Here is an 18532-nt window from a genome sequence, read left to right as displayed (position 1 = left end):
CACGTGTGACAGTCTCCAGGTCCATGCAGGAATTTTGATTGGCCTCCAACCATGACCTGTGGTGGGCTGCAGGTTACACCATGTGTGCTACAACACATCCTCTCTCTCAGAACTAACCCTAACACACTTCTGGTTGCCAGCATCTGAGCGGAGAATCAGTGAATTTGTTTTGAGCTGTGAAACGCTTTGGGGAATCAGGCAGGGGAAAGTACAAAAGCTTATCATTAATTTTTCATATAAACAAGCAGACTTGGCTTCACTGAATTCTTCTTATACCCACATGAGGCAGTTATTATATTTGTAAAGAGGAAATTGTGTCTCCTAAGTGTGATCTACCAAATTCTGTTGACAAAAGAGATTAGGAACAGGACGCAGCTTTGATTCTTAATCAATCTAGTAATGTTCTTTAACACTCATATGTCCAACTCATTTGTTCCTTCTTTCATTTCATTTAACTGTCAAACTTATCAGGTGTCTACTAGGTACCATTTATTGTGCTAGTTGATGTTTATATGAGCAAGACATGGCTCTTGCCATCAAAAAAGGCAGAGTCCAGAAGGAAAATGGACAATTACAATACATAATAAGATAATATGACAGACAAGAGCAACATGAATGGTCATCAGAGAAGTATTTAACTTTTCTGTGGTAAGTAAGATATAGGAGACAAGGAGGAAGAGAGGAGAGGAAGGGAGAGAGAAAAAAGAAGAAAGTGAGTGTGAGAGTGAGAGAATGAGTTAGTTAATATGTGTGTTGGTGTGAAAGGGGTGGTCATTGGGGAAACAGATGATGTCCAAATTGACTTTCTAAAGATGACTAATGGATGCTGTTGAAGAGGCAGGGAGGTATTTCCTATGGATGGAGCTGCAGGTGCCAAAGCACAGAGGTATCAGAAAGTTTAACTCAGGGACACCTGGTGGCTCAGTGGGACACCTGGTGGCTCAGTGGTTCAGTGCCTGCCTTTAGCCCAGGGCTTGATCCTGGAGTCCCGGGATCCAGTCCCACATCGGGCTCCCTGCCTGGAGCCTGCTTCTCCCTCTGCCTGTGTCTCTGCCTCTCTCTCTCTCTCTCTCTGTGTGTGTGTGTGTGTCTCATGGATAAATAAATAAAATCTTTAAAAAGAAAGAAAGAAAGAAAGTGTAACTCAGTCCCTATGGTTGATATATAAATTATTATTTCCTTAACTACTTAATATGTATATTTTAAGATTTTTATTTATTTGAGAGAGAGAGAGAATGAATACACATGAGGGGGGAGTGGCAGGGGGAGAGGGAGAAGTAGACTCCTTGCTCAGCACAGAGCCCAAAACTGGGCTCGATCCCAGGACCTTGAGACCATGACCTGAGCTGAAGACAGATGCTTAACTGACTGAGCCACTAGATATCCCATTAATATTTTTGAAGACATTCCTTAAATTTCACTTCTATCAAAAAGAATGTTAACTATAGTAACAAAGCAACTAATATGCTTACCTTAATATTGATTATAATATCAGGTTTCAAATTTAAATTTTTAATTAATTCTATTTGCTGCAGAGTAGTCATGGCATCCTGTGAAAGTGATGGTAATTCAGTGACAATATAACCTGTTGGATAAAATATAATTTGTAAAGTTGTATAATGTTATCAACATATGAGAGCATGGATTTGTTATTACTTTATAAAATATTATTTGCTTATTAATGAATATTAATATAGATCTTAAAATCTGTCAAATATTTTTAATTAATGGTTAAGTTTATTGCTACATGAAATGTAACTGCGAATGATGTTTTTCTGATCATAAATAAAATCACTGAGCTAGGAGAAGACATCTTTACTTTCTTAATTACTTTTATTTCTTTAAAAATTCCCAATCAATTTATGTTAAGCATATGAGGCACTAGGGGAAGAAATTCCAAGCTAATAATTCTTGGAAGTGAGGAAAGCCATAAAGGTATATTAGAAGGGGTTATAGCATATTATTTTCTTTCTAATGCTAATATTTTATAGAATATGTACATATATAATATTTGTATAAATATGGGGACTAGTAAAACACTCACATTCTCCCCATACAGCTTTAAAAACCAAAATGTTACCAGTATGATTTGGCTTAGCACATTGGCTTGCATCTCCACCCTGAAACCTAAATCTTTTCATTAAAATTCACCCCGTTTGCCATTATCACATTAATTTCCTTAATGTATTTATTTTTATAGCCTTTTTTAAAAAGATTTTGTTTATTTATTCATGAGAGACACAGAGACAGAGAGAGAGAGAGACAGAGACATAGGCAGAGGGAGAAGCAGGTTCCATGCAGGGAGCCTGACGTGGGACTCGATCTCGGGACTCCGCGAACATGCCCTGGGCTGAAGGCAGCGCTAAACAGCTGAGCCCCTCCCAGGCTGCCCAATGTATTTCTTTAATTATGTCACTCTCTTGCTTGAGAAAATTTTCTCTTGTAAATAAAGTCTCAATTCTCTCAGAATTAAGGACTTCAGTCAATTTTTCTATTTTATTTTATTTTAAAATTTTTTTAATTAAAAAATTTTTTCCTTGGAGTTCAATTTGCCAACATATAGCATAACACCCAGTGCTCATCCTGTCAAGTGCCCCCCTCAGTGCCCGTCACCCAGTCACCCCAACCCCCCACCGACCTCCCTTCCCACCACCCCTTGTTTGTTTCCCAGAGTTAGGTGTTCCTCATGTTCTGAATTTTTCTACTATTTTAATAGGACTTTTCTTTTCTTAAAAGAACTGACAGAAAAAAAAAAAAAAAAAGAACTGACAGAAAAATTATGGTTATTCAGTTCTGGATATTTGGCAGACATTTTATAAAAAGTGAATGGAGTGAGCTGGTCACTTCAAGGACAACTGACAGTATTTGTTGCTGAATACTGAATAAAATTCAAGCAAAAATTCAAATTTTAGAAAACATGTATCTACTGCCATAAACTTAACAACTTCCCAATTTTTAAAACTTTTCTTGATGAAATTTTAAATTGGTGGTGAAATTAATAAAAGTGATTTTTTGATAATGTATAATGAAAAGCGTCAATGTTTGGAAAACCTGTACAACTTAGTAAATCAGTATTTTCCAAAATAACTACTGCATGGTGCCTCCAAATCATGCCTGGGTAAAAAAACCCATCCAAATTCAAGATAAGACGAATGGATTTTAATGCAACAGAGTCTGAAAAGTTCCTTGATGTGGTTTCAGATTCTACAAGGCAACTGACCTTTAAGAAAGTTACTTGATGAGTTTTGATGTAGGATCAAGAATATTCACAATTATTCTAAAGGCTTTTAAAATATACTTCCCTTTTCTAACTACATATCTGTGTGAAGCTGGATTTTCCTCATATATTTCTTTTTTTTTTTTTAAAGATTTTATTTATTTATTCATGAGAGACACAGGAGAGAGAGGCAGAGATACAGGCAAAGAGAGAAGCAGGCTCCATGCAGGGAGCCCGACGTAGGACTTGATCCCGGGACTCCAGGATCACACCCAGGGCGGAAGGCAGGTGCTAAACCACTGAGCCACTCAGAGATCCCTCCCCATATATTTCAATAAAAACAATATATTGGAATAGATTGAGTGGAAGGAGATATGAGAATCCAGCTAGGCATTCTCTTAAGCCAGACATTAAAGAGATTTGCAAAAATATAAAACAATACCACTCTTCTCACTGTGTTTTGCTTTGAAGAATATAATTATTTTTATAAAATGTGCCATTAATGTGAACATGTGATTTTTATGATTTGTAAACAAATATTTTAAACATTTCTTAGTTTTAATTTCTAATATGATAAATACTTATAGATATAACCCAAGTAACCAAAAACTGTTTGGGGGCCTCAACAATTTTTATAAGTATAAAGGAGTACTGAGACTAAAAAGTTTGAGAACTGCTATCCTATGCAATGCCTAGAATAGTGTGATTTTAAAAAGTTATTAAGCATCTGTTGATAGGTGAATGAATGAATGTGTCTAATAAGCCAATCTCAAAATCTTCTCTTAAGATCATGCTTATCACATGCTTATTGTTTTTTATTTTACAAAAGCAGACCAACAAATATCATAGTAATCCAAAATTTCATTAAATCCTTAGGCACTTCCTCTAAGCTTTTTCAAATACTTTACTTTCCGCTAACTATGTGCAGGATTGCTATCCAGGGAAGCAATCCTAAGTAGTTTAACTTCAAAAGGCAGAAAGGGAGATCTCTTATCCTTGGTTTGGGGTATACGAGCTATAACCATGATTCTCTCCTGTCTTGCTATAATCTTTTGTTTCCAACTGGGTTTACTCATTTGCTTTTGTTGTTGTCTTTGAAAGACTTTGAGTTAGTGGTGGTATCCTAAGGCATCCATTCTAGTCAAGTTTCTTTGAACCCAACATACCCCTGCAAGAATTTAGCCATGGCATGCACTGGCCCTGTCTCAGGAACTGGGCCAGAACTTTCTCTACTTGCCACCTCCTGCTGTTGTTGCTTTTTATTTCCCTGACTTCTGACTTTCCTGGTTTGGTTTGGATCCTATTGTTAAAATTATCCTCCATTTGATTAACCACCTTACTGGAAACTTGTCAAGACGTTGGGACGTGATGGCTGACATTAACCCCTGGTCTGACACATTTTAAGGATGAGTAGTGTGGTGGAGGGGCCTAGCCCTAGACTGAATTCAACCCTTTCCCAGCTCAGTCCTCCTGATTGGACATTTCCAGAGACCATCAGTCTCCAGAGGTCATGCCTTCCCCTTCTAAGCGACAGGGGGATTACATGATTCCTCCCTCTCATTCCCTCTGCTGACAACACTGCCCAATATCTGTGAATTACAAAGGGATGATAGAAAGCTGTTTGGCACTCTGTGTGCTGTGCTCTCCAGCACCACCCTGCTATTACTATAATCACTGCTACTGCCTGGACAGCTTATTAGGCATTTCAAGTGCAACTGTTTGTAGGTATCCTGGACTGCAAGCAGACATCTATATTGGAATGACTTTAAAACCTGGTCTCTTTCCTAGCAGAAGCAGCACAAAAGCGAGTTGTTTCCATGGAGCCTGGTTCTCACCTGACAGGCCAGAGTGTCACGAATGGCACAGCTGAGGAGGTTTATTTTTTCATTTTTGTCTTCTTCTTTTTGCCAATATTTATCATTTATAACATCTTTTTGTGGGTAAACTACTCTAAATTTTTCAAGAAGTAAGGGGAGATGAAGTATAAACAAGAAGATAATTGCCTGCCTATCTGTATGTATACATGCTTCAGTTTCAATCACTACGCTTTGGGAGATCATTTATTGACCTATATTGGAATTCGGTCATTGTTCTTTTTACCTTTTTACTCATTTAACCTCCTACATTCTGAGTGTTTTCCTAAGCTCATCATCTTTATCACTGAGCAACAGATAGACTAACATATACACATATATAATAGAGAGATGGATGGATAGATGGATGGATGGATGGATGGATGGATAGATGTAGTTCGTTTTATATATCATCTATCTGTAGAGAAATCTTTCTACCTATAGATATAAATATAGATACAGACATAGTTTGCAGTGACGTCTGCTTTTGCTACTTCCACTACTGATTTGCTTTGGCAACCATGTTTTTGACTTTACTGCATTTTATTTTTATCCCTGCATTCTTAATAGTCACAACGTCCTCTTACTCCCCAAGGATATAAAACAGCTTGCTAAGTTTTTCTTCTTCCATTCAATAAATCTATTTCAGGCAGATAATTTTCTCCCCGGCACATCTTTATTCTTCTTCCTTCTTTTGCAAATGTCATAGGGTTTTCTCTTCTGTTTAGCCCTTCTGAGCTTTAGCAGTCTTTGTGTTGAGAAAAGTTAGGCCCTAAACCCCTGCTTAGCATCTGTTTGATGGCAGGAAGGCTTCTTGGGTCCAGAGTGAAAAGGTAGATTGAGACAACAGATGGAAGTCTTGCCCCTAGCTGGTGCCAGAAGCTAAGCTCGTGCCATTCTAGTTCCCATTTCTGCCTTTTAAGTGTGGATTAGTGCAGAGGAGCCTAGTGAGCCACAGACAGGACTCAGTATTAAAACTCTGAGGAGTGGGAAAGCAGTCAGCAGAGGCTGTTGGCACTGTGAGAAGGGCCATAGCAGTGTTGATGCTTCTGCTGGATAACACAATGCTCTAAGAAGACTGAATCATTTTAATTTTTTTTTTTTACAAATGTAGAATCTGAAGAATAAAAGAAAGTAAGCAAGCAAATAAAAATATATAAGCTGCTTAAATGAATTCAGGCTCTGAGATTTTTCCACATCAGGGCAGAGGAAAGAACAACTCCAGAAAATATGCATGCCTCAGCTAAAGCACAAGTTTTAAGGTGCTTTGATAGCCACTGATTTATAAAGATAAACATACCAAAGTGAGAAACTTCGAGGGAGTTGAGCTTCTCCAACATTAGCTTTATGACAAGTTCATCTGGAATGCTTTGACCACTGAGCAGCATTGATTGCAACTAAGAACCAGTAAAGACAGTGTACGTTAGTGTATATACATTTGTGATACAGAGCTTTTTAAAAAAAATTAAGATATAATAACTTTGAAACTTGGATATACCTTAATTCCTGTTTCAGTTTCACTGGCCATCTGTTCTTCCAAAATTGGTAAAGCTAAAATATGAATTCAAAATATTAGCACCAACTGATATTATAATTGGCAAATTAAGAAACACATCTGTGCATTTTATAACTGGTAACAAAGATTAATGTTTGTATATCACTTTAAGAGTTTACAAAGCACATTTATATGCATCACGTTGTTTAAGCCTAACCAAAGCATGAGGCAGATGTATCCCACAGAGAACTTGTCTCTGCCACTTGCTAGCTAAAAGATCTTGAGGAAGCTAACTTCTTAAATACCTCTTGACCTCACATGCTTATGCCCTGTATGGTACGCGAGAGAACATGAGAATGAAATGACATTATGTACATGACTGTTATTTGGAAATTGCAAAGTGCCCCTCAAAAGTATACACTAGTATTATTAGTCCAGATACTTCTATAGCCATAGAAGTTATATCCAAGCCCATTAATTTTGCACTCTGGTTATATAAAAGGAAAGTATGCATCAAGAAAGGTAAAAATAGATAAACACTGATCAGAAAAAGGGGGCCTGAGACTGGAATTCCAATGATTTGTTTCTTTTTTAAGAGGCAATATTCCATCCCTTGTAGGAGACATCCTGGATTCAGGAACTGAATTATGTCCCTAGCTGCTAGTAATCTATGGATTGCTCTCCCCAAAATTGTATCAGATTGCAATTTCACTAACAGCATGTGGAGTCCTCATTTCATAACATTCTTGCCAAAAATGATTATAGAAACTTTAAAGATTTCTTATCAATTTGATAGGCGAATGTGGATCAGTATTATTTTAATTAGCATTTCTTTGAATAACAATGAGGTCAAACTCTCTTTTTCTAAAAAAAAATCTCTTTTCTTATATTTGTCTATTTTTATTTCTACTTTTATGAATTGCCAATTCATTCTTTTGCTTATTTTTCTATTATGACATAAGTAGTCTTATCGATTAAAAGAATATTTTATATAAAGACAGCAGTCCTCATATTATATACTGCAAAAGATGCAAAGCAAAATAATAAATATCATTGAAAATAATTAAGTCTTGAAAAATGCTCTCAAGAGCAGCTGTGAGAGTTCCTTCTCATCTTTCATAAGGAGACACCCAAAACACACATGTACCCAATAGTTCTAAATGAGGGAATTAGAGAATTAGAGGAAGTAGAAAGGAGTCAAAGACATTTCATAAACCATCCTAACTTCTATGAACAAAACGGAGACTAACCAAAAAGGAAAAATATGTCTGATGCTATTATGAAGATAATATTTACTAGGTTGATAGCGATGTATGATAAAGCAATTATAACAAAATGTTAACCATAGAATATAGATGGTGTAATCTTTACATTTTTATGCATATTTGAAAATTTTTATAACAAAATATTGGGGGGGAAAGGTAAAATTTACCTTCTACACGAATACATTTCCATGCCTGTGTTATCTGATGAGCTAAGGTTGTCTTCCCAACTCCCTTAAAAAGAAAGATGTTATTTAAAACCCAAAAGGACAGGCATTTGCCAGCGAAATAGATATTCTCATTTTAAAAGACTCTATTGATGGTTTCAATACATGAATATTATCAATCTTTTTGTCCACAAAATAAATGAACAGCAGACCCTAGATATTATAGCTTAATTTTCCTCTACTAATTGTCACATTTGCCACACTTTTTGAAGTGATTTATTTATATTTATTTATTTATTTATTTATTTATTTATTTATGAGAGACACAAGAGAGGCAGAGACACAGGCAGAGGGAGAAGCAGGCTCCCCACAGGGAGCCAGATGTGGGACTCAATTCTGGACCCTGGAATCATGCCCTGTGCTGAAGGCAGACGCTCAACCACTGAGCCACCCAGGCGTCCCTGAAGTATTTATATAACACTTTTTTAAATTAAGAAAATAGCCCTGAAACCAGGCACCTGTACCATTATGGCATTGCAGTCCAGATACTGTCCTCTTTTGATTGTCAAATTCTGTAATTTTGAATACATATACATCATTGTGACTATACTGAAGTCCATCACTTTATCTCCTTTCTAAGTTTCTAATCATGAATGTTTCAACAGACTTCCACTTAGTAACTTCTAAGAACAAAAAATTCCTTCCTTATGGACATCCTTGAAAAGTATCATATTTTAAAGACAAAAGATCACTTTAACGAAGTAGCACTTGACCCGACTGCTTCACTGTTGACTTTTAAAACTCTATTATATGTAAAGAAACATAATGAAAAGTTATTGGAATCATTTCTTGGTACCTATTCCAGGGTCTATATAAAATTAAATCAAGGATGGGATCCAGCCCTTAGTCTCTGCTGTTCTGAAGAGGCTCTTTAATAACCAGCTCAGGCTCTCTAATGGTAACTACCAACTAGCTCAATGACTGAAAATACCTCTTATCTAGAGGTCCTTACTAGAAATGCCTGGAAAGGCAGGCTATCTTATGTCAGTCATTTTTGGTTTCTTCTTATTTTGTGGGAAGACAACATATAGGTCCTCGAACACACTGTGGGCAAAGAAAAAGCACATTGTGTCTCAATAGCTTCAAATATTAAGGAGAGAGCCCCAGTTTGTCTCTGTAGTGTTCTACTTTCACATACCGAGAGAGCCTTACAACAAATTTCACAGGAAGTTTTACATGCAAACTATGTTTGAAATAACCTTGGATCACAGACTAACAGTTGTCATGGTGCAATGCTTTGATAAGTTCAATTTCTTCCTAATACGAAAACAAAGATACATGCAATGTAGGTTCTTTTCAATTACAGTGCATAAGACAAGATAAAGCTTACAAACAATATTATATCAGTTTTGAAGTCATACAACGAAGTCTAACAGTCAAAAAAATTAGCACACTATGTGGTTTTCATTCGTGTATGGCAACATAATATTATGAATTTTTTAATTTTAAAAATCAAAAAAATATAGTAAATAATAAGAAGAGATAACTTACTGGTTTCCCAAATATAACAAAGCAAACAGGTTTAGACAGCAAAAAGTTATATTCAGCTTCATCTTCATTAAATATGTCTGCAAAAGAATGCTCTTCTATTTCCTCTTGAGAATTCATAATATAAAACACTATAATAAGAAAGAGTAAGATTGTTAGTGACTAATTTAGCTGGAAGAGGCAGGCAGTTTAGGGAGAGTGAGAATACCCTGAGAATTTACTTAGTCCAGAAGCCACTCCACACCACTAAATGGGATTTGGCTGATACTTACAAATAAATTAAACTTATCTATTAAAACAATACCAGCTTGGGGCACCTGGGTGGCTCAGTGGTTGAGCATCTGCTTTTGGCTCAGGTCATGATCCTGGGGTCCTGGTATCGAGTCCCACATGGGGCTCCCCGCAGGGGTCTCCTTCTCCCTCTGCCTATGTCTCTGCCTCTCTCTCTCTGTGTCTCTCATGAATAAATAAATAAAATATTTTAAAAAATAGCAGGTTCTTAGTTTGAGACAAAAAAGCAAAATCTAGCTATATGTTATACAAAAAATAGCTAAACCAAAGAGTTTCTGAAAGACTAAATTAAGGAAAAATACATATATACATACATAAACATATATGTTATGATGTATGTATTCAATTAAAGATCAAAATAAATGTTATATATGCATACATATATATGTTACATAGATACACATATATGTATGTATGTGTATATGTGTAGGGACTACTAATGGCTCTAAAAGAAATCTGAATGGAAATTAGAAAATATGTAAAGCTGAAAAAAATAAAAATATATACATAACAAAACTAAGGAGATATAGCTGAAGTAGTACTGAGAAGCCTTAAATAGATTAGAACCAAAGAAAGTCTGTAAAGTACATGAGATGAGCTCAGCACCTTTAAGATGTTGGGGTAAAAAGAAACAGGAAAAATAGAAAAATATATTTTAAAAGTTAACAAAATATAAAACAAACATATATAGAGAGGATCACCAAAGATACATACCAGTATTTTGAAAAAAATGTATAAATAGAAAGCTTCTGTCAAGATTGATCAAGAAGATAGTAGGCACAATTTAAAAATATTAGACATCAGTTTCTTAAAAGTGTGTTTTTTTATATTTTGAAATTACGATTTTGTTGTTTTTTTGTTTCTAATGGTCATTAATCAGAGAATATTCTCCATGGTATATTAACGTTTTGAAGTTTGTTGAGGTTTGCCTTATGGCCTACTACATTAAAAACTCCTTGAAAAGGATATGTGATTTATGTTTGTTTGATATAGTACTCTTCAAATGAGGTTTACATCAACTTTGTGAATTTTATGCTTAAATCTTCCATAATGCTTACTGATTTATTGTTTACTTGACCAAGCAATATTAGACACATAAAGGAGGAAGGGCTACAAAGATAACAATGCTATAGATATAATACAGATAATTCAAGTATACCATAAACAAAATTATCCCAAATAAATTTGAAAACTTAAACAAAATTGATAAATTCTTACAAAAATCAGCTTCTCAAGAAAAAAAGAGAAAATCTGACTGGTTCTATAGCCATTAGAAAAACCATATGGTTTTTCAAAGAGTTCCAAGACTTACAATCTTACAGACACTCTTTCAGAGAAAGATAAAGTGGAAACTTCTTACAACAGTTTATCAGTCTTATATAACCTTTACCTAAATCAGAGAATAGTGTGAAAAAGCAAAAATATGTACCGATTTCATTCATGAACAAGATTTTTAAAATCCTAATATTATTAGGGTAACTGAATCCAGAAAATTATAATAAGATAGTAACATCATGACCAAGTTGGGCTTTCCCCAGGAACTCAAGCCTGGCTTAATATGAAGATTTAATTTATCATATTAAAAGAGAAAACTGTATGATCATTCTAATAGATGTAGAAAAAGTATGAGACAATCAACACCCTTTAATGATTAATAAAAAATAAATCTCTTAGCAACTAAGAATAGAAGGGAATTTCTTTAACCTAATAAAAGGTATTAACAAAAGACAAAAATTACATTTAATGATTAAATATTAAAAATGTTCTTTTCAGGTCGTAACAAGACTAGAGAAAGAAAACTGTAATTATTCCCAGTTGATGTGATTGTCTACATAGGAAACAAATATATTACAGGTAAATTCTGAGAATTAATCTGGTAATCCAATTTGCTGGATTCAAAATTATACAAAATTTAATTGCATTTCTATACAGCATGAATTGCTAGAAACTGTAACTAATGATAAAAAGACTTATCTTTGCAGCAAAATAATAAAGTAACCAGGATTAAATATTATAAAAGATATATAAGCCCTTAATGGAAAATTACAAAAAACTTACATAATAACTTTAATAAGCAGATTTCAAAAATGGAACAAAACTATGTCCCAGTGGTCTGGGACACTGTTCATGGAATGACGAAAATGGATTTGGGGGGCTATATGCTTCCAGGTAAATGGAGTATGATTATATGTCTCTGTGGAATTTAAGAATATTCAAATAGGCTTAATATACCAATATTATTTTAAAATATCATTATGAAACAAAACATAGGAAGAATTATTACTAGTACATTGAAAAGATTGAGATGAAAACTTCATGACAAAAGAACTAAAACTGCAAGTTACTTTTAGCACCAAAAAATAAGTAATGCTGCTATAAAATGTAGTTATAAAAAAAGAAAATGCATTTAAACCTTTTAGAGAGATGGTACATTTATTAAAAAGTATTAAGTGCACTAAAATCAGGGCCCTAAGGCCTGTGATGGAACATTTAGGTGGGTGTCTAAGTACTCTGAACCCCAGGATTACCTGTGTTAGGCAGGAAACTAGGCATGAGTAGTAGGAAGATGGACCTTAGACATCCTGATAGAGAGCCTCAACTGAGGACTGTCCAGGGACCCCCCCCCCCCATTCCACCCATCTAGCAGTCGGTTTGCAGTTACATCTCAGCAGAAGAAGTTAAGTTTGAGTGAAGCTCAGAGCAAAGTTAAGTTTTACGTTTTATTTACTGCATTTGTGCAGAAAATAGCCTCTTGTCCTTACTTAACCTATACCTCTAGAGAGCAGAGGGTGGAGTAGGGTGTCAAAGGCTCACAGAGGTGACATGTTAAATGGATTTGTTAAATGAGGACATGTTAACTGAGACCAGAGATTGCACCAGCCAACTCTGCTCTTTGGGATGGCCGGAGGACATTCCCTTCATTAAGACTATAAGGAATGAACTAGTAGGGGGGCACTAGTATCATTAATAAGCTCAGGGATGGCTATCTTTTGTAGGCCAGGATTGAAGGCAGGGGGAAAGGCTGCTCTGATACTGGGGTCCTGTGTTTCAGTGGGGATGACAGGGTCTGGAAGAGCAGAGGCCAGATGGCAGCACTTAACCCTCAGAGGCTAAGTAGGTATAATTACTAGAAGGACAGCACGTCCAGCATGGCAACCAGCAAGACCTCCCAGAGACCTGTGGTGATGGCTGATAAGCCACAGAATTTTTAGAGGTGAAACAGATGAGCAGTCAATGAAAATGTTGATGAACTTACATTTCTAAAAAGGATGAAGGGGAAGTGAGTCAAAGGCTGATGCCAGCAGCCACAGTGGAAAATCATGATTCCTTTCCCAGTTCCAGGCTCCAAAGCCCGTTTATTGAAGGAGAAGCAAGGAGCTCTTGAGAACAGACCCTACAATACCGTAATGAGTATTCACAATGGGGATTCCTCAATCCTTCTCCAAGAGAACCTACAACCATTAACTGAGGAATACACACTGAGGAAATGGGACCATCCTCCTCTTTCAAGAACAATAGGACACAGGGTCTGAGCTGACACCAACACAGTGGCTTCAAAATGCCATCATGACCCTCTGTAATAGTGAAAGCAAATGGAGAACCAGAAGTAATTGGAGTCTTGGTTTAAGTTTGTCTTACACTGCAGGATCTGCAGGACTACTTTGTGGTTATTTTCCTGGTCCCTGAGTACGTAAGGGGAGTGCAGCTGGCAAAACCTTTCCAGCGATTCCCTGCCTATGGAGTAAGAACCAATGTGGTAGCGAAGCCAGGGGGAAGCTCATGAAACTGCTTACCATGGCCCCTGGGCCAGATAAATAATAGTAATCCATTCTGAATGAACAATATGGAAGGGTGCGACCCAAAACTACTTAAAAGATCATAGCCCTGCTTAATTCTCCAGTGTGGCTTTTTGAGAAAACCAGATAGATCATGACAAATGATGGTGGACTACTGAAAACTTAACCAAGTGATAGCGCCATGTGTAACTACTGTGCCCATGAGACCTTTACGAGCTGGACATAGCTTCTTGTACTTGCTATGTAGTTACTCATCTGGCAAATGTATTTTTTTAAAATCCCTATCAGAAAAGAAGATTAGAAGCAGTTTGTATTCACTCAGAACAGTCAGCAAGGAACATTCAATTTTATTCCAGAACTCTCCTTCTTTGTAGCAAATATAGTACAAAGGGGTCTTGTTGATCTACAATATTGGGTGAGCAGGAAGCGGGAAGTGTTCTGGATGCCTTTGTAAGACACATGAACAGCAGAAAGTGGAAGATAAATCTACAAAGATTTAAAGGCCTGTTACTTTGGTGAGGTTTTAAAAGGCCAGTGGTCTGGGTCATCCTGAGATATTCTTTTGAAGGTAAAAGACAAGTTATTGTACCTTACATATTCTACCTCTGAAAGAAAGAGGTGCAGTATTTTATGTCTCTAGTTCTGATACATTTAATGGATGATTTGGAAAGCTGTTAGTTTTGAGTGAAGCTCAGAGCAAGAGAGAGCTCTGCAGCAGTTTTAGTGTATGGTACCAGAGGCCTGCTTCTTGGGCAATATACCTGGCCAGATCCCATGATGCTATAGGGAGGTACTTATAGTAGGTAAGAATACTTTTGGAGTCTTAGCAAAGCCACAACAGAAACTCTCAGTGTAGATCATCACTTTCTGCAGCAGAGAAGCATCCCCTGTTCAAATAGCAGCTCTTGGCAATGCTCTGGGCTCTTGGAGAGAGTGAATGCCTGGCCATGGGACATCAGGTGACTATGCAACTGGAAGTGCCCATCATGAGCTGAGTATGTCAGATCAAGTCTTGAAGTTGGGCAGGCAGCAGTCCACCAAATGATAAAAATGGAACATTGGGATCAGTTCTAAGCAAGTCTGGAGGGTACAAGTTTCATAAATAAGCAGCCCAGACCCCATGTCATCTATCTCTTGCTCACCAATGTCTCTTCCAGTTCACACTTCATATGGTATTCCCTAGGAAGAGCTGATAGAAAATTTTTAAAAATCACGAATGAATCATAATATATTGGTGCAAACTGTAAGTGGGATGCTTCCAGACTTTAATCCCACTCAGGCATAGCCCTGAGTGATGATGTTTAGGGGAAATGTTCCTTGTGGGCAGAGATTTAAAGAGTATTCCTAAGTCCTCAGTTTGGAGGACAACTGAATGGTTTGGTCAAGGATCTGAGAGGAATAAGATTGAAAGAAAAGAGTTCTGGGAAAGAGGCATATGAATGAAACTACGAGAGGGGTGCAGCAAATACACTCTAGGGTGACCCCTAAAAAGTCACATCTTTGTGTGATTATTTCCTTCCCTTATGTGTGGATGGAATCTGTGACTTGCTTCTAAATCTAGCGAAAGTATTAGAAATATTATTCTCATGATTACATTATATTATATAAGATCCCATTGAGCACGTTGGAGAGACTTCTGGTTGGCTTTGAATTAAGCTGCCATGTTGTAAAGGACTGCATCCAAGGAACAAGTGGGTGGCTTCTAGTCACTGAGAACAGCCCCTGTACACTAGCCAGTAAGAAAAGTAGGACGTCAGTCTTACCACCACAAAGAGATGAATTTTGCCAACAATCTAAATGAGCTTGGAAGCAAGCTCTTCCCTAGTAGAGCCTCCAGATGAAAATGCAGCTCAACCAACACCATGACTGCAGCCCTGTGAGACCCTGAGTGGAGGGCCCAGGTAATTTCGTTATGCCACATAGAAAACAAACATGAGTGGACACAAAATATGTGGACTTTTGTATCTCACAAAGCAGGATGGTTACCCAGTACACGCCAGCCAGTGTTTATCCCTGGTCACTTCAGTGCTTCCAAAATGGGCTCATGAATGGAGGAGGCATAATTGTAGGGGTGGAAGAATTGGAAGCCATGCATAGGCTCAACAGCAAGGCCACTGAATATTGCCCACCTGCCTGCAGCAGACTGAGGCTAACCCCACAAGATGATGATATACCCACTCAGTGACAAACTGATCACATGGCACCCCTTTGCCTTGAAGAGGGCACCTTAGTATGGGTATGCCTTCCCTGCCCACAGCGCCTGGCCAGCACCACTATCTGAAGGTTTGGAGTGTGTCTCATTTATCACAATGAGATCCCATACAATATTGCCTTGGATCAAAGGACCCTCTTTATAGTAAAGGAGCTATGATAAGAAGGATCCACTGATTATACCCCATATCACACTTCATCCAGAATCTGCTGGTCTCACAGAATATTGGAGTAGCCTCTTAAGGGTACAAGTAAAGCTCCATTTGGGATTGTGTGGGATTGAGATACTACTTCAAGATGCAAAATATGTTTTGAACTAAGGATTAGGAATGGTCTGTCCTACCACCATTCTCAGTGATTGACATGAATTTGTACCACCTTTCCCTATGACTTCAGGCTCTGCTGGACTGCAGGTCCTGATTTTGATTGATGCAAGAGAGAGGCTTCTATCGGGGGATCCCCTTTGTTAGGTTTCACTGAATCTGAAACTGCTGCCTGGTCATATGTGGCTCCCCATGCCCATTAGGAGTTACTGCACTGGCAGCTGAGGATAGGGTTGCTGCTACATACTTGGTGCAGGGAGATACAGGTCTTGAACCCAGGGGTTTCTCTAAGACACCTCTTGTGATGATTATAGCAAGCACAACCTGACAAAATCATGGTAACAAGGGGGTTATACCCCTCTGGGATAAAGGCTGGCTACCATACTAAGAAAACAACTGAGACCAGCAGCTGGCCAAGGGTAAGGGAAATCTAGAATGAGTGGTAGAGGACAGAAGTGATGAATTCTCTGTTACAGGCCTAGGATTAATTGCAGTAGTGGATTCTGTAGCTTGTCCCACTAATCATGTTTTACTAAGTCCTTTTGTTTTAGAAACCGGGACCGGCCGCCACCGTGAAGAACTGGTGAGGGGATGGTGTGAACTTATGTGGGGGAAGGGTGGATACGAGTAGTACAAAGGTTGGAATGTAGCAGGTGCTATTAGTGCCCATAACCACTTGATAGGTACCTTTCCCGTGCATGGCCAGCCTGACTTCCCACTGCTAGCATGTGTGACCCTCTGCCAAAGGGTTCAACTTCCAGCTGCCATATCCAGTGGGCCTGAGCACAGGGCAGATGGGAAGTTCCAGGGAATTAAGGTTCTGCCAAAGCAGGCCTCAGATAATAACTGATGGGAGTTGGTGAATAAATCCTCCAGCTCTTTTGCCCTTAAGGGGGAAATACTCTGAGATATACATCTCAGGATTCTCCAGTGAATTCAGCCTACAGAGAAATTTGCTTGATAATATTCCCTTAATCAGCTTCCTTTTGCTTACTGATGTTGTTTCCTGGGATTACTTCCCACCATACAAGGCACTTGCCCTCGAATTTTTGTCTCAGGATCTGCTGCTGGGTGAACCATAACTAAGACAATGTTCTAATGGAAGTGCTATATTACAATATGATATAATAGTTGAAAACTAAATACCCCAAACCAGAATTCAACAGATATTTTAAGAGTTGTTATCCTAAAGAAAAGCATAGTGCAAGTACTTAATACTCATACTTAGAAGAATTGGTTTCCATTTATGAAACAAAACAATGAAATATTCTTCCCAGTTCAAAGATCCAAGTCAATGTAAAATGCCAGAACTGACATGACCATCTTTCTAGTTCTTGGCAAAAGTAGGACCAAACTATGAAAGAAAATTAAAATAACAATTAAACACTTATTTAAAAAATTTGGTAGTTTCTCAACTTTAAATTTTAAATATGATCTCTAACATCTCACTGTTGGGTAACATAATCTGTACTATCACACTGTGTTATGTGTTTATACCATAATTCAATAGAATTTTTAAAAGTTCCCTCACATTTTTAGCGGTTGACAAAATCCCTAGCAGAGGGTTTTTTTTTTTTTTTTTCTAGCAGAGGGTTCTGCAGTTTACAGGCGGCCCATCTCCTGGGAGACCTAGCACTTCTGCTTGGGCAACGCCTTATACTCTCATAGCAGGTGCTCAGTATCTTGGGAATGAAGACAGTCGTTGGGATGGAAGATGGTTTTAAAAGTAATTTACAATAAATAAATAAATAAATAAATAAATAAATAAATAAATAAATAATAAATAAATAAATAAATAAATAAATAAAGTAATTTACCCACATATGGTCTCACTCATACGGGGAATATAGGAAATAGTGAAAGGGATTAGAAGAGAAAGCAGGGGAACTGAGTGGGGAACATTTAGAGAGGGAGACAAACCGTAAGAGACCCCTAACTCTGGGAAACGAACAAATGAACTTCTGGTTGCAGAAGGGGAGGTGGGGGGAGGAGTTGGGTAACTGGGTGACGGGCACTCAGGAGGAGGGCACTTGCTGGGATGAGCACTGGGTGTGATACTGTATGTTGGCAAATTGAATTTAAATAGACACATTTTTTAAACACCCTGGAAAAAAAATGTTTTTAAAAAGCAATTTACCCAGAGATCCCAAAGTTTTAGTTTCGTAAGAAAAGGAATTGGTCTGCGGTCCCTGCAGGAGGTGAGAGTGCACTCAACTGATACAGACGGAATTGGGGGCGGGGGCGAGGACCCCCACTTACCCGGCCCCGCAGAACTCCCCGGCCCCGCGGTCGGTGCACCGGTTGCCTAGGAAACCCCCGCAGGTGCACGGCGCAGGGCCTCTTGGGAGACTCCGCCTCGGGAGGCGGG

General features: G+C 37.8%; 1 protein-coding gene across 8 annotated transcripts in view; it reads right to left on the bottom strand.

Annotated features, from left to right (window-relative positions):
• Positions 1-18484, bottom strand: part of AK9 (adenylate kinase 9) — a 127653-nt gene extending 109169 nt beyond the window's left edge. For 7 of the 8 annotated variants that reach the window (XM_077902809.1, XM_077902806.1, XM_077902808.1 and 4 more), the window contains exons 1-6: positions 18302-18438; positions 9546-9673; positions 7998-8061; positions 6569-6621; positions 6371-6467; positions 1473-1585 (exon numbers count right to left, since the gene is read on the bottom strand). In XM_077902809.1, coding sequence (XP_077758935.1) covers positions 1473-1585; positions 6371-6467; positions 6569-6621; positions 7998-8061; positions 9546-9662 — 444 coding nt within the window. In that variant the 5' untranslated portion in view covers positions 9663-9673; positions 18302-18438. Of the gene's footprint in view, positions 1-1472; positions 1586-6370; positions 6468-6568; positions 6622-7997; positions 8062-9545; positions 9674-18301 lie in introns of all 8 variants that reach the window. The other variant, XM_077902807.1, reaches the window with a different exon arrangement.
• Positions 18485-18532: the final 48 nt, after the last annotated feature.

The sequence above is a fragment of the Canis aureus genome, chromosome 7 (genome assembly GCF_053574225.1).
Source record: "Canis aureus isolate CA01 chromosome 7, VMU_Caureus_v.1.0, whole genome shotgun sequence".
NCBI lineage: Eukaryota > Metazoa > Chordata > Mammalia > Carnivora > Canidae > Canis > Canis aureus.
This window is presented reverse-complemented; position numbering and strand designations above follow the sequence as displayed.